We start from the raw sequence: 16,098 nt of genomic DNA on the forward strand, positions 1-16,098 counted from the left end.
TTGTCTTGTTTGGTGGGTCTGGGGATAGAACCCAGTGGCATTCGACCTCTGAGCTACAACCCCTGCCCTATTTTTTATTCTTTATTTTGAAACAGGGTCTCACTAAGTTGCAGAGGGCCTCACTAAATAGCTGAGGCTGTCCGCGAGCCATGATCCTCCTGTCTCAGTCTCTTGAAAGGTGGGATTACAAGCGTGCGCCACCATGCCCGGCTTGTAATTTTTAATTTAAAATTTTAGGAATAGTTCTTTTCTGTAGTAAATTTAGATCCTTTTCACCCACTCTTCCAGTTTTCATAAAATATCCTCTCAGCCCTTAGTGTGAAGAAAATGTATGTTTTTAATTAAGAAAAATACTCCAATTCTTTTTTTCTCTAAAGAAGTACAGATGACTTACTGTGTTTACAGGTTTTGCTTTAGTACAAGAGAAAAGTTGGTTTATTGCATTTTATTAAAAAAGTTACTACTTGTCATCTTTAATTCAGAATTTTTTAAATGTCTCTGATCCTTGGTTTGGGACTCCTAGCAGTCTCCCCACCCAGAGCCCCTAAGTTCTAGCCTAAGTCTGCCATTAGGCTGCCATTAGGGTGGGAAGACATTTGCCCAGCACAAATTGGGTGCTTTTCAAGTTGTTTAATGACACAAATGCCCTGTCCAACTATAAAACCTGAGTGTTATGAGTTGCCTCAATACAGAAAACTATTTGGGTCAGACCACTTTTCCCATTTTCTTGGTCCTTCACAAAATGAGTTTGTCAGTACAGTTTAAATATAAAATCTCAACCCATCATTATGCAGGGAACTGTCAAGGGTACAGCAATTTCATAACAAAAGAAAACCTTATATTTTTTCATTGTTTTGCTATAGAATATAAAATTTCTTTTTTTCCTGTGCATATGTTTGTTTGTGTTGGCATATGCACAGTTTAAAAGATGCATTGTGTCCATTAATTAGAGTTTATCACTCAGAATAATAAAATCTACTAATACCCTTTTAAAAAAGAAATTCCCTTGAGCCAGGCGTGGTTATACACACCTGTGATCCCAGTTCTTGGGAGGCATAGACAGGAGGATTGCAGGTTTGAGACTACCTTCAGCCACGTAGTAAGACTCTTAGCAACCTAGTGAGACCCTGTTTCAAAAATAAAAACTAAAGAGAGTGGGGGTATAGCTAGAGTTAGAATTCCCCTGGGATCAGTCTCTGCTAACACACACACACACACACACACACACACACACACACACGCATGCACGCACTCACTCTCTCTCTCTCTCTCTCTTTCATTCTCATTTCTCTCTCTCTCTCTCTCTCTCTCTCTCTGTCTTAGGAGTTACATATGTTCAGTTATTTTTGGTAAAAATAAGTTGCAGAATGGCTTACAATAAGCAGATAGGACAAGGTGATCCAGATTACTATTCAAAGTTTTCTAATATTTAAATATAATATGTACTCCACAGTATCTCTTACTCGTGGCAAATGGGGAAACAAAATGAGCTTTTGAAATGGTAGAATTTTCTTTAACCAGGAAACATAGTAGTGTAGATTTTCTTTTAAATGATGTTTAAAACGCATATAGAAAAGGGCTTAGATTGTAAGGGTACAGCTTGCTAACCTTTGGCAGAATGACACAGTCGGTAATCAGCCCTCTGAAGCCCTCCCTCACGATTATTGCCTGCCCTCACCCCCAATTCCCACACACAGCAGTAACTCCTATTCTTACTTTGTCAGTGTGAATCCATTCTGTCTGCTTCTGAATATTATATAAGCAGGATAGTATAACATGCTCTGGTGTGTCTATTTTCATCAACATTATATTTTCCAGCCTCACCATCTTGTTAGATGTATGGGTTCATGTATTTTCGTTGCTATGTAGCAGTCAATGAATATGCTGTAACTCTATATCCATTCTGCTGCCGCTGATCATTTTAGTTGCTTTGGAGTTTAAGGTAATTATGAGTAAAGCTCTTATGAATATCTTGAATATGTCTTGTAGGGGATATACTCACCAATTTCTGTTGGATATTGCCCACGAGTCTAATTGCTGGGTCACAAAATATATGTTTCCTTCTTTATATACAGCTAATTTTTCAGAGTACCCATTTACACTGCCACCAGCAAAGTGTGAGACTTTCAGGTCCACATCCTTGTCGGTAATTGGTATTGCCATTCCTTTTATTTTTATTTGTTTTGCCTAAGGTTTCTGTAGAATTGTATTGGTACAGTATAGTCATCATCATAATGAGAGTCAGAGTGATACTTTCATAGATGCACACAGTATCTCTTGGTATGTTCTTTCCTAACCCCATCCAGCTACCCCCTGCCCCACTACCTGTACATGCTGTGTAAGGTTCTTTTGATACCTTCAGAGATGGACATAATAATATTTGGTTCATCTCCTTCCTTAAGCCTCCTTTTTTCCCTCCTCCTCCTTCCCCCGACGCCCTTGCGCTCTTCTACTGGTCTCATTATTACCCTCAAGTCCAGTTTCTTTCCTATTTTCTCTCTAGTGTCCACATATGAGAGAATTTATATGACCCTTGACTTTCTATGTCTAGCTGATCTACTTAGCATAATATTCTACAGTTCCATTCATTTTCCTGCAAAGGATATCATTTTGTTCTTTATGGCTGCATAAAACTATTCTGTGTATATATCGCAGCTTTGTATTTTTATTAGTGCATTGTTATTATACCTCACAGTGAGGTTTAGCGCAGACATACACAGACATACACAGATGCAGTTCTTGGTTTACTTCTCTTCTCATCTTACCACCTCAGTATCCCTCCTCGCTCCCCATATGTGCCAGCTGCTAGTGAAACCTGTAATAATCACTCTATATATTGCCAAAGCATTATGTGAACTGTTTCCTTCCTCAGGCCTCCTTTCCCCCTCCCCACCTCCATCTCCCAATCCCCATCCATTATCTTTGGTCTCTCTCCACATTTATCCAAAGTCCCTTATGTTTCCTGTTTACGCTGGTTTCTACATGTGAGGAAATACAACTCTTGACTTTCTGAGACTGGCTGATCTCACTTAGCATAATATTCTTTAGTTCCATCCATTTTCCTGTGAATGACATAATTTTGTTCTTGATGGCTAAATAAAATGCCATTGTATATTTCTACCATGTTTTCTGTGGGTGTTTAGAGGCACTGTTTGTTGACATGGGGGAAAATGAAGCAATTTTTAAAAATATATCAAGAGTAATTTGAGGTTATTAAGTTAGAGTTGCCTATAAAATATTCACGTGGGTGTGTTTGGTGGCAATTGAATCACAGTAGGTCTAGTATTCACATCCCAGCTGGGCTGGGATGTGAACTCGGAGTCAGCGGACATAGATGATATTTGAAACCACTCTGATGGATGAGGCTACCTAAAGAAGTCATAGAATAAGAACAAAAGAGGGTTTGGGAATTAACCTTGAGAAACTTCAGCATTTATGTGTCAAGTAAATAAGATTGTCTAGGAGGGTGCAAAGATCAACGAGAAATCCAGGAGTATAGAAGACCTAGGGAGCCAAGGGAAGGGGATGCTTCAAAAAGAAGAGCATGGTCAACTGTTCCTATACCACTGGGAGTGCTGCTAAGATGACAATCAAGAAGAATCCTTTGGGGCTTTACAAAATGGCAGTCTCATCAAGAGCTGTTTTAGTGGAGTCTTATACCTAGGAACTATCCCAAAGGGAATAAGAACTGGACCCAGCATGTGTAGAAAGGTCACGAGCCTTGGCTTTTTTTTTTTTTTCTGGTACTGGGGTTCCTGGAAGCCCTTCTACCTCCGGGCTACACTCCCAGACCTATTTTTACATTTTTATATTTGGAAACAGGGTCTCCTAAGCCAGCGCATGCGCCTGGCTTCGAACCTGCACGATCCTCCTATCTCTGCCTCCCAAGCGCGGGGATTACAAGCGTGCGCCACCACGCCCGGCGAGCCTTGGCTATTTAAATGGGGGTTAAAAAATGTTGGTTCTAGCTAAAGGAACTATGGTGTAAGTAGGCTCTTTGTTACTTTAAAAAAAAAATTTTTTTTTTTTTGTGTGTGATGCTGGGTATTGAGCCCAGGGGCATTCTACCTCTAAGCTACAACCCCAGCCCTCTTTTATTATTTTAAGTGAAAGTGTCTTCAAGTTGCTGAGAGCCTCACTAAGTTGCTGAGGACATCCTTGAACCTGTGAACTTCCTGTCTCAGTCTCCAAAAAACTTGGATTACAGGCATGTGCTACCACACCTGGCATTCTTTGTATTTTTGAGATGAAAAGGCAGAAAATGCTTAATCCTGATGGAATAATCCAATAGAGAGGAAAAGAAGGGGGTAGAAGATACAGGGAAAAGGGGCTAGTTGGAAAAGCAAATAATGAAAACACAGGCATGGATGAGCTTAGAAGGCACCCTTCACAAGGGACCTTGGACAGCTGTCCCTGGGGAAACTGAACAAGTTTGAGCAGAGAGTCATTTGATTGGACTATTTTTTTAAATTTATTTTTATTGGTGCATTGTAATCATATATCACATTGGAATACAAGACTTGAGAGGATATATAAGCACACATCATCCAATTAGCCCTCATCCAGTCCCCATCCCATTCCCTCCCCCTCCCTCGATCCCATGCTTGTTTGGTGATTAACTTTGATACATTTATGTACGTCCTGCGTTTTAAAGAGGCTCCATCCTCCCCTATTCCATACCCTCTGATTGGTCACCTTAATTGCTTCGCTATAGGGCCCTTTCTATAACTCGACCGCTTCCCCTAATCATCAATAACTAGGAGGAAAGGGGCAACAGGAAGAGATTGGACTATTTTAATAGCTAAAACAATCTGTTATTATAGATGATAACTTTGGGGTCTGATGAGTGGCTGAAAGCAGAGAACCCACTTAGGGAGACCACTGTAAGGATCTGCATGAGAGAGAGGTTCTGAAAAGGGTTGAAGCAAAGGGGTTTAGTAAACTCATAAGGGCACAGTGATTGGATGTGGAGAGGTAACCAGAGATGCCTGCCATGGTTTAGATGCCTGCCATAGTCATCATGGATGACTATGATGATATTGGTGAGGATTTTTTTTATGTTGATTTTCAGCAGAATGTCTTTAACTATGAATGAGGAATGTATGTTGTGTACTTAATGATTGACAAAAACCAGAGCAAAGTTTTGGATTAGTTTCTCTGGGCTTATTAAAGCTGGCAGAAATCAAATGGAAGGCCTGCTTCCATAGTTTGGGGGGGATAATTTAAATAAATATCTTTGAAAATAGGACATTGTAAGCGTGGAAGGGAAACATTCTCATTGGCCAGCCTTTTTTCTAAAACTTATGTTCTAGAAAGTTGAAGGATCTGGTTGCCTCTGTCATTTCTTACTGCTTATCTTGGGCTGCTAGCTTTCAAAACAGACTTATGACTGTCAAGATCCTCACATTTTTTTTCCTGCTTTTCTCTATCCAGCAACAGCGTGGTGGTCAGACATTGCCCAAAGAATTTTTTTTTTTTTTTTTTACCATTTTCTGGCTTGCCCCTGTTTCCCAGAACTAAGTTATTTTCTGTAACACATAAGGACCATATTCTCCAGACTTCCTAACGTTGCCAGACCTCAGTGGACCTTTTTATAAAGGTTCTACAATATCCTATTGTATTGTCTGGCTTATCTCCAAATCCAGTTTTTAATTTCCTATTGGCTAAATTTTATTTTATTTTATTTTTTCTTTAGACCATGTACTCATCTCTCACTTAATGCTGGCTTCCCTCCTCTACCTAGAGAGGGACCTTAATCTCTTTTGGGCCAGCCGCCATGCCATTTTAAAATTCCTTTGGGCAGCTGTTCAGTGGGTCTAACATCTTTCACTTCCACTTCTTGGCTGGGGTTCACTGTCTCCTGGTCGGCCTCACTTGCTTTTGGGGAGGAATGGAAAGGACTACTTTTTCCCTAAGCAGGAACCCTACATCCTTTCCAGTGTAAGGCCTTTCTTTGTATTTGTTTTTCTAAGATTCTGGCACCAAATAATTAACCAATTGCAGTTGGTCAGGAAGCTCTTGGCTGAAACGGTGGATCATTCCCTTTGAATAAAGAAACCCAAGAGCTTCAGCGCTAGATGGAATCCAGGGTCTTTTTGAGCTGGCCACCATTGATGCCTGGTGTGCTTCCTTTCAAAGGTTTCATAGATACACATTTTCTATGGGGCCTGCCATACCTCTGGTATCTTTCTTTCTTTCTTTTCTTTTCTTTTTTCTTTTCTTTTACAGGTCTGGGGATAGAGCCCAGGGGCATTCAACCTCCAAGTTACACCCTTGTCCTATTTTTATTCTTTATTTTGAAAGAGGGTCTCACTAAGTTGCAGAGGGCCTCACTAAGTAGCTGGTGCTGTCCACGAACTGCGATCTTTGGGTCTCAGCCTCCCGAATGCTGGGATTACAAGCGTGCATCCCCACAGCCGGCTGGTATTTTTATTTCAAGTACAGTGATGCTTCTTGCTTTCATGGCAAAGACACTGAGGTCTTGTTTAAGGATAAGAGGAGGGTATTTGACTAAAATTCAAGTCAGTAAGTGACGAGGCAGGGAGAGCAGACAATGTGTTCTAACTTCCGTCTTTGTAGTGAAGAGACTCCATTGGGCTCATAATGTGGTTAGTTCTATTCTCCATGTTGAAGCAACTTTTTTTTAACCATCAAAATGGTCAGAAGCAAGTGGATATGTTGGATAGAGCCAAAAACTTGAATTCAGATGATTTTTCCTTGATGAGACTTGTTTTAGTCAGTTTTTCCATTGCTGTGACCGAAATACATAACAAGCACAACCTAGAGAAGAAATGTTTATTTGGCTCATGGTTTAGAGGTTTCAGTCCATAGTTTGCTGGCTCCAAGGAAAAACCACTCAGCAGGCAGGGCTATAGGGCAGGTCAGAGGAAAAACCACTCTTGCTTCCTGGCAATGGGAAGCAGAGCACGAGAGAGAAGTGGGCCTGGGACAGATACAGTCTCCAGTGCCAGCCCCTCGTGACGTACTTCCTCCAGCCATATTCCATCTCAAAACCTAATACATGGGCTTCTCTGGGGGACATTTTGCATCCCAACCATAACAAGACTATTTCTTTGCCAGCTCTGCCTCTAACCAATTGTGTCATGTTGATGACTGTTGTTTCCCCCTCTTTTGGCCTCTGTTTTCTGGGATTTAAAATAAAAAGAATGGACTGGATAATTCTGAAGTTCCCTTTAAGTCAAGATGAACCTCATGATTCATCTAAGAATTTTCTGACAACAGGAAGGCTATTTCTTCCTAACTGTGCGGTAGCTATGGAGAGTTTCCTCTGAAAGATCCATTACTAAAACCGACACTCCCATTCCCCCTATGCCCGGCAGCAGGAGGAGGGCTCATTAGTGAGCCTCTTCCCCAATAGGTAAATATGTCCATGCAGAATTAGGGAGAAGAAAATCAGCAAAATAAAGATGGATATTAAGAAACTGAGAAGAAAATGAAGCACTTCTATATATTTTTAAACAAAAAAACGAAGGCTGTATCAGAGGAAGACCAAACTACTTTGCCAACAGACACAAATACATCGTTCTCATGATACACATAGAATTTTATGGCTATAAAATAGGAAACCTAATTGAACTATTGATGTTGTTATGAATTTCATTGTCAAGGTCTTTAAGCATAGTTGTAATTTTTATCCAATATACAAGTATTGCCTGTCCTATCCCCCTTAAAAAAATTATATATCTTGTTCATAATTTTTTTTCAATCCTGGAGATTGAACCCAGGGGCATTGTACCTCCGAGCTACACCCCCAGCTCTATGTTTTAGTCTTTATTTTTAAACAGTCTCACTAAGTTGCAGAGGGCCTCACTAAGCAGCTGAGGCTGGCTGTGAACCTGCCATTCTCCTGTCGCAGCCTCCCAAGTACTGGGATTACAAGCGTGCACCACCACACCTGGCTCATAATTTTTTAAAATATAGTTTTATTGGTGCATTTTAATCACACATCATAGTTTTGTGTGATAGAAATACATGCACCAAGTACCAGTGCATTTCTCTCCTGATCCCTCCCGATTCATGAAATTGAAATTGGTATTGAGAGCTTCACATATATATGTATGTGATATTGTTTGAATTTCTATCCCAATATGTAGAATCCCTGATAATAGTTGGTAGGTTTTGAAAATTTTTCGGTTCATTGAGAAAGTGTATTAAGTCAAAACAAAACAAAAACCATTAGGACAACCAACATGTTGATCTACAAAACAGATGAATAGATAAGACCCTCAAAAGTGTGAACTTTTTAGTCATTAACAACATTGCCCCTTTTAAAATGAACTGCTGACAGTTCTAATTACCTAAGCTGTGTTTTGTTTCTCTCACACCTAAGTAATTTGGTATCAGGGGTTCACATCGGCAGCCTACCATCCTTGTTCTAATTCTTTCTTGACTTCATTTATATCTCCCTTTTCCATTAATATATAAATAGCAAACACTTGCATGAGAATAGTGATTCCTGTGATAATATACTTACTTTGTCTGGTTGAAAACTGAGAGATTACTAGACAATCACTCCAATAGATCGCTAATCTGTTGGGTAGTATTTCTGATGATAATATCTTGCACGGCTGTTACAAGTCCTTGAGCAAAATTGCTTTAGTGGTTTTACCCTTGAGCAAAAAGAAAGCATACACTATTTGGATAACTTAAAATTTAGCTCAATATTCCAAATTCAACTTCAGCAAAACAGGATGGCTTTCACTTGTCCAGACTAACAATGGAAAAATGTTTCAGAGAGCTCACATCCTCAAAGAAAATTCTGAAGAAATAATTTTTTTATATTGGTCATTAGAGAACTGAAACAAATATTGTCCTCTTCTAAGCTATTACCTCACCTCATTGTTGAAAACATTAAACTGCAGAGAGTTACATTATATCATTTTTATAAAATATTAGTTGTGGAAGAGCTAGAGCCCAGTGAGCAATTCACGGTTATTTTTTCCTATTCATTCAATTCCAAAGTATTGCTCATCTAACCTCTCTCGGTTAATCACTGTTACAGTAAATCCGAGCCTGCGAGGTGCCCAGTAATTCATCACCAGCTCGGGGCTTGTTCACCTTCAGGTCAGTTACTCAGTTCCTGTGCTGGTGAATAGTAATGAAAAATCATCACCCACTACAATGGCATAGAATTAATTTTTAAAAAGGAAAGAGATTTTAGTTTAAAAGTCTGGACTGGAAAGCCGGCCAATTCTAGTGGCTACTATCCTGCTTTTCCCATTGTTTTAGAGAAATGGGATTCCTGGTGAGAGTTCCCGAAAGGGTCCCATACCCAAATTAGCCCTAATGAGCATAGGAATAGCACACAATGTTCTGGGAGCAAAGGAGAGGGGCCCTGGAATGTTTGGGGTAGTGAAGGAAGGTGCCCCAAAAGAGCTGTCTTTTGGGCTCCCACTAGGGCCAAAAGGAGTTTCTGAGAAAGCCAAGCTTGGGAGGCATTCAGCAGAGCAAGGAGAGTGCACCAAGTCATTGAGAAATTAAAGAGCTCTCCCACATGGATAGGGCTGGTGCGCAAGTCGGGAAGTGGTTCTCTGAGCACTGTGATGGGATGGGTAGCCAGGAGCCAGGTGAGGAAAGGGCCTCCGCTGAGGAGGGCTGTGGTTCCCTAGAAAGAAGAAATGCTGAATGTTCTGAGCAAGAAAACGGCATGGGCGGTTTGCACTTTGGAAAGAGCATATTGGCAGCAGTATTGAATAATGGATTAGAGGCAAGACTGGAGATAGGGAAGCCAATTTACAAGTGCTGGGAAAGAGGGCCTGATAAGGAGGGGTGGGGAGTCAGGGAAGGAGAAAGATGACATCAGGATTTCTGGCTTGAAAACCTGGTTGGGTCCACTGATGGAGAGAACACAGGAGAAGTGGAGGAGAAGTAAGCAGGATGGAGATAATAATAAGTTCATTATTATGGACATGTCCAGTAAGTCTTAGATCAATGATTCTAAGGGCAGAGATCGGGCCTCTAGAGCGACTGGGGCAGCATTGGAATTGAGGTGGTAACAAGCACTGCTGGGTCTCCAGCCTCAAGCCTGTGGTTCAACTAATACCATACACTCTCTTCCATTTCTGGAAGTCTCAAGTGGGCAGTGACCTACGTTAAGTGATGAGGTGACACGCTACAGTTCCTTCCTGCCATTGTGATCAGCCTCATACTGATGTTCAAAATCAATCAGGCCAGCTGGGCATGGTGGCGCACACTTGTAATCCCCGTGCTTGGGAGGCGGAGACAGGAGGGTCGCACAGGTTCAAAGCCAGCTGCTTTGCGCTGGCTTAAGAGACCCTGTTTCCAAATTTAAAAAAGTATAAAATAGGTCTGGGAGTGTATCCCAGAGGTAGAAGGGTTTCCAGGAACCCCAGTACCACCAAAAAAAAAAAAAAATCAATCAGGTCAAATGTTTTGAGTATCTTGAGGATCTCTTTGTATCCTACGATATGAGAAGAATCATTTATTTAGATGACTGTTTAAATAACTTTATTGACTCTTCATTCCAAGTTAGGGAGGTAAGATAGAAGCAAAAGCAGAAGAATGGAAGAGAGAGAAATTTCTCACTGAGAACAGGAAGTGCAGCAGGGCGTGGTGGCGCACGCTTGTAATCCCAGCATCTGGGAGGCTGAGACAGGAGGATCGCAGGTTCACGGCCAGCCCAAGCTACTTAGTGAGGCCTTCTGCAACTTAGTGAGACCATGTTTCAAAATAAAGAATAAAAAATCAGGTTGGGGGTATAGCTCAGAGGTAGAACGCCCCTGGGTTTAATCCCCAGCAACACACACACACACACACACACACACACACACACACACACACACACAAGAAGAGGTATGGGGCTTAATAGGAACACAGTGAATCCAGCCTGAGGCTTGATCAAGTTTAACATTACAGCAAAAAATCAAATAGAAATTAGAGTAAGAAACATACTTGGGAGAAGGATCCTGGCTGAGGGTGAAGATTTGGGACTCATCCCAAGGACTGCGGTCATTGAAGTTGAGCGCCCAGGAGGGTGGAGAAAGGAGCCCTGGGCAGATCCCAGGGGCCTGAGCCCTGGCAGACACTCCCTGCAGGCTGCAAAAGGCCTGGGCCAAGCCAAAGCAAAAATAATATTCATATTCTGTTATTGAACACAGGAAAGTTATTGAAGAAAGTTCAAGGACTGGGTGTTCAACAGGCTTTAGAGGTGATTGGTGCTAACTGGAAAATGATGGATAGTGTTAATGATCCGGTCATGGGTGCCTTTTCTCAGAGGACTTTCAGAGTGATAAAGAGATAAGGAGTGAGACTGTAGGTCACTGAGGAAGGGCAGGAAGAGGATAAGTAATGATAATAATTGTTGACACGTATTGGCTGTCTCCTATGTTACATGTTTCTAAACAAAAGTTTTATATTATTTTGTTTAATCTTCACAGTAATCATAAGAACCTGGCAATATTATTATTATGTGTATCAATTACTATTATTTCTGTATTACAGAGAATTGTATAGTCAACCTTTTAGATTCATGAATTTTGCATCTATAGATACAGTGAGCCTTGGATCAAAAATATTTTTAAAAGCTATGTCTGCACTGAACACGTACAGACTTTTGTCACTACTTCCTAAACAATACACTGCTTCCTAAACAATATAACAACTGTTTACATAGCCCTTTTTTTGGATTGAGTGTTAGAAGTAATTTAGAGATGATTTAAAATATAGGGCCTGGGGATGTAGCTCAGGCAGAATTTGCCCAGATCATGTGCCAGGCCCTGGCTTGATCCCTCCCTACAAAGAAAGAAAAGTTTGTGGGAGGATTACATAGGTAGTATACAAACACTATCTATTTCATATAAGAGAATTGAGCATCCTTGGATTTTTGGAACCAAGTCCCCACAGATACTAGAGGGCAACGTGTTAAGAAATAAAGACAGTTAATGCGGGTGGTTCTTTTGAGACATTTTGCAGTGATGGAATATAAAGCACAGCTGGCAAAAACATGTCAAAGTGAAAGGTTTTTCAAGTGATGTTAACATTTTGAAGACAGGAAGGAGAGGAATATTTGAAGATGGTGGAAGACACACAGGTGGGATGAGGGACCAGAGAGAGACCAGTCATGATGGGAGAAGGGGCCCATTCTGGAAAGCAGAAGGGACAATCTCCTTTGAGTTGAAAAAACTTAAGGAAACCTTGGTGTAGTAGGCCGCATTTTGCTACTTAAAAGTGAGACAGTCTGAACGTATGTTTAATAACATCAGTGTTGGAAAACGAGGATGGGAAATCAGACAGCTGCTGAAAAAAAATAATTAGAAATACCTTCTTTTTCTTCCAAAAACTCTTTAACCCAGCTTAAAAACTTTAAAAGAGAAAAGCCTAATTTTAATAATATTATCTCCTCCAAAAGTAAATTCTGCCATGTGAAACTTAACTTGTCACTTTATCAATGTACCTGATTTCATATTTATACATAAAATTCAGATTTTTTTCATGTGTATTTGCATTTTTCTTAACTACTTCTCTTAAAAATCTGTATTTTGGGGACTATGTCCAGATCTGGCAATTGGAATTGCACAGGGTGACTGAAAAGAAGAAGAATGGGCAGGAAATGAAGTGTGAAGAAAACTAGTAACTCTTAAGGATATAGAGCTCCATCTAAAAATCCATTGTAACTTTGAAATTGAGATACTTCTTCTAGGAGAACATTTTTATTTTTATTTTTACTTTTTAAAGGTTTAAATATTTATTAATATCAATTAATTATTCAGAAATAATTATTAATTCACTTAGAAATAAAATTAATAAACCCATTAGCATAACAAATTTGTAGTTTCATAGTTTCCTTTTTTAAGTTTTTTATTGGTGCATTCTAGTCATACATCTTAATGGGATACAAGATGGTAGAGGCATACATGCACACATCACCCAATTAGCCCTTACCCAATTCCCACCCATTCCCTCCCCCTCCCTTTTTCCGTACTTTGCTTAGTGATTGACTTTGATATGTTTGCTTAAGTACATCTTGTGCTGTAGAGAGTTTCCCTCTTCCCCCATCCCATCCCCTCAGTTAGGTTGCCTTTTTTGCTCATCTATAGAATCTCCTTTTTTATCTAGAGTTCCTCCTATTACCCATTTCTCCCTAGCTTTCCCAAATTAGGGAAAGCATTCGATTTCTGACCCACTAATCTCACTTAGCATAATGTCCTCCATTTCCATCCATTTCTCTGTAAATGATGTAATTGTGTTTTTCTTTATGGCTGAGTAAAATTCCATTGTGTACATATCCCACGGTTTTATAATCCATTCATCTGTTGATGGACATCTAGGCTGGTTCAATAGTTTGGCAAATGTGAATTGTGCAGCTATGAACATAGATACACATGCATTAGTTTGGTAGTTTGGTTTCCTTTCTTTTGGGTAAATACCCAGCATTGGTATTGCTGGATTGAATGGTAAGTTCATTCCCATTCTTCTGAGGATCCTCCATACTGTTTTCCAAAGTGGTTGCACTAATTTGCATTCCCACCAACAATGTTTTAGAGTTCCCACTTCTCCATATCCTTGCCAGCATTTATAGTTGTTTGTGTTTTGAAAGATTGCCATTCTAGTTGGAGTTAGTTGAAATCTCCAGGTAGTTTTGATTTGTATCTCTCTGATTGCCAATGATGTTGAGCATTTTTTCATGTATTTATTGGCCATTTGAATTTCTTCTTTTCTGAAGTTTCTATTTAATTCACTTGCCCATTTTGTGATTGGGCTATTTGCTTTTTTAGTGCTGAGTTTCTTGAGTTCTCTGTATATTATAGATATTAGTCCTTTATCAGAGTAGTTGGAAAAGATCTTCTCCCATTCTGTTGACTCTCTGTTGAGGTTCTTGATAGTTTCATTTGCCGTGCAGAAGCTCTTAAGTTTCATGTGATCCCACATATTGATTCACCTTTTAGTTTCTTGTGTCTTTGGGGTCTTGTTGAGAAAGTTTTTAATCTGTGCCTGGGTGTTGCATTGTTGGACCTATGCCCTCTTCGAGGAGCCTCAAAGTCTCTGGTCTAATTTCCAAGTCTTTGATCCATCTTGAATTGACTCTTACGCAGGGTGAGACAGTGGGATTTATTTCCATTTTTCTGCATATGGTCAACCAGTTTTGCCAACACCTTTTGTTGAGTAGGCTATCTTTTTTCCAGTGTATATTTTTGGCCCCTTTGTCAAAAATCAATTGGCTGTAAGTGTGTGAATTTGTTTCTGAGTCTTCTATTCTGCTCCATTGGTCTATGTATCTGTTTTTGTGCCAGTACTATGCTGTTATTATTACAATGGCTTTGTAGTATAATTTAAAGTCAGGTATTGTGATTCCTCCTGCATGGTTTTTTTATTAATGAGAAAAATAGCCATAGAGTCACTATCATCAAGCTTAGAGAGAACAGAATGAACTCCCAAGTCAGCTATTATTTGTAATTATAAGCCACTTAGGACCATGAGTGGCTTTAAATTGGTGACAGAGAACCTTTTTTTTTTTTTATAACTGGGACCTGCTGGTTACCCTGCTGAATTCACCCCGATCTCTCCTGATTCATAGGAACATGTAGACACAGTCAAGCTATCTACATGGTGGAGTAAAATCTTGCTTCTTCCTACCCACAACTCTGCACATGGAACTGTTATTAGTGTTTATTACAGTCCTCCCCAAATGACTTTATTTTCACATATTTCCCCTATAGGAATGTAGCTCTCCTTGGAAATTAAAAGTTGAAAACACATAGGCTACATTGGCCATGGCAATTGTGGCAGTAGTTCCAACTTGGAAATTTTCTCCGAGGAAAAGTAAATGTTTTCTCATAGAACCCACCATTTTGGCTGTTCCATTTTCATCAAAACATTTTATTAATGTGTAAAATGTTTGAAAAGTTCTTTCTGTGTAAACATGACCATTCCATTCTAATTGGGTGTGTTGAGCGCCTCTGTTTATCCATCAATGTCTGGTGTTCGTCAGCCTGTGTTTGTGTCTGATGTTAAATGTCTTTTTTGCAGATATTGATGAATGTGTAAACAACACTGTTTGTGACAGTCACGGGTTTTGTGACAATACAGCTGGCTCCTTCCGCTGCCTCTGTTATCAAGGCTTTCAAGCCCCACAGGATGGGCAAGGGTGTGTGGGTGAGTTTTTAGAATTTTATTCCCGACATGTTTCATGTGCCTCTTTCAAAAAGCAATCAACAGTATCAACAATAGGAGATTTTGAGCAAGAAACAGGGACAGAATTTCATCAGAATTTGCTCTTATGATATCATTTGAGATGGTACAAATCTTAAGTACAGAAGTGCAACTGTAAATCGAAATGCGTTTTTGAAAGCACATCTGTTTAAACCCTTAGCTGAGCGTGCAGCACTCTGTAGATCCCCTTGCACAGGAAATAGAGTCTGCCGTGTGGTATAGCCTGTTTCTCTTGGAAGTGCCCCTCCTCCGGCAGTGCAGCTGAGGAAAAACAGTGGCAGGAACTTCGGTTTCCAGGAATGGCACCAGCAAAGTGAGACTTTGGGTCGCACAGTTCTATTTCTTCAATGCATTCTGGGACTGATGAAGCTGTGGAGGCTCTTGAAATGTCACCAGATGTCCTAGAATACCACCCAACACATGCTGGTACAGAGGAAGATATTTCATATTCTGTTTTTCGATCAGCTGTGATTTCTTCAAACCAAACTCATTTTGAAACATGCTTTCAAACAGAGCTATTTCGTGAGGAAGAAAGGTTATAAAATCTAATGCTTCACAGATTACCAGGCTTTTTCTTTCTTCTTCCATTTATTTATTTATTCATTTATTTATTTCATGGTACTGGGGGTGGAACCCAGGAGCTTTTCTACCTCTGGGATATACACCCAGACTTATTTTATACTTTATTTGGAAACAGGGTCTCACTAAGTTACTGAGAGCCTCATTAAGGAGCTGAGGCTGGCTTCGAACCCGTGTGATCCTCCTGTCTCAGCCTCCCAAACGCTGGGATTACAAGCGTGCACCACCATGCCTGGCTTTGTTCTTCTTAATAGAGAAAAAAGCCATGCTGACCACAGGGCAGATGACACTGGAGGTGAAGTCAGTAACTTGTTGGTTTGAAATTTCGCA

At 40.1% G+C, this 16,098-nt stretch overlaps 1 protein-coding gene across 24 annotated transcripts in view; it reads left to right on the forward strand.

Moving 5' to 3' along the window:
* The window catches only part of LTBP1 (latent transforming growth factor beta binding protein 1), a gene marked incomplete at both ends in the record, with an annotated part of 441,497 nt that overhangs the window by 369,191 nt on the left and 56,208 nt on the right, over positions 1 to 16,098 (forward strand). For 13 of the 24 annotated variants that reach the window (XM_080711765.1, XM_080711776.1, XM_080711766.1 and 10 more), the window contains one exon: positions 15,007 to 15,132. The exons of the other annotated variants lie outside the window; for them this stretch is intronic. In XM_080711765.1, coding sequence (XP_080567891.1) covers positions 15,007 to 15,132 — 126 coding nt within the window. The remainder of the gene's footprint in view (positions 1 to 15,006; positions 15,133 to 16,098) is intronic. 24 annotated transcript variants of the gene reach the window in all.

This window comes from Muscardinus avellanarius (assembly GCF_963383645.1).
Source record: "Muscardinus avellanarius genome assembly, chromosome: 15".
NCBI lineage: Eukaryota > Metazoa > Chordata > Mammalia > Rodentia > Gliridae > Muscardinus > Muscardinus avellanarius.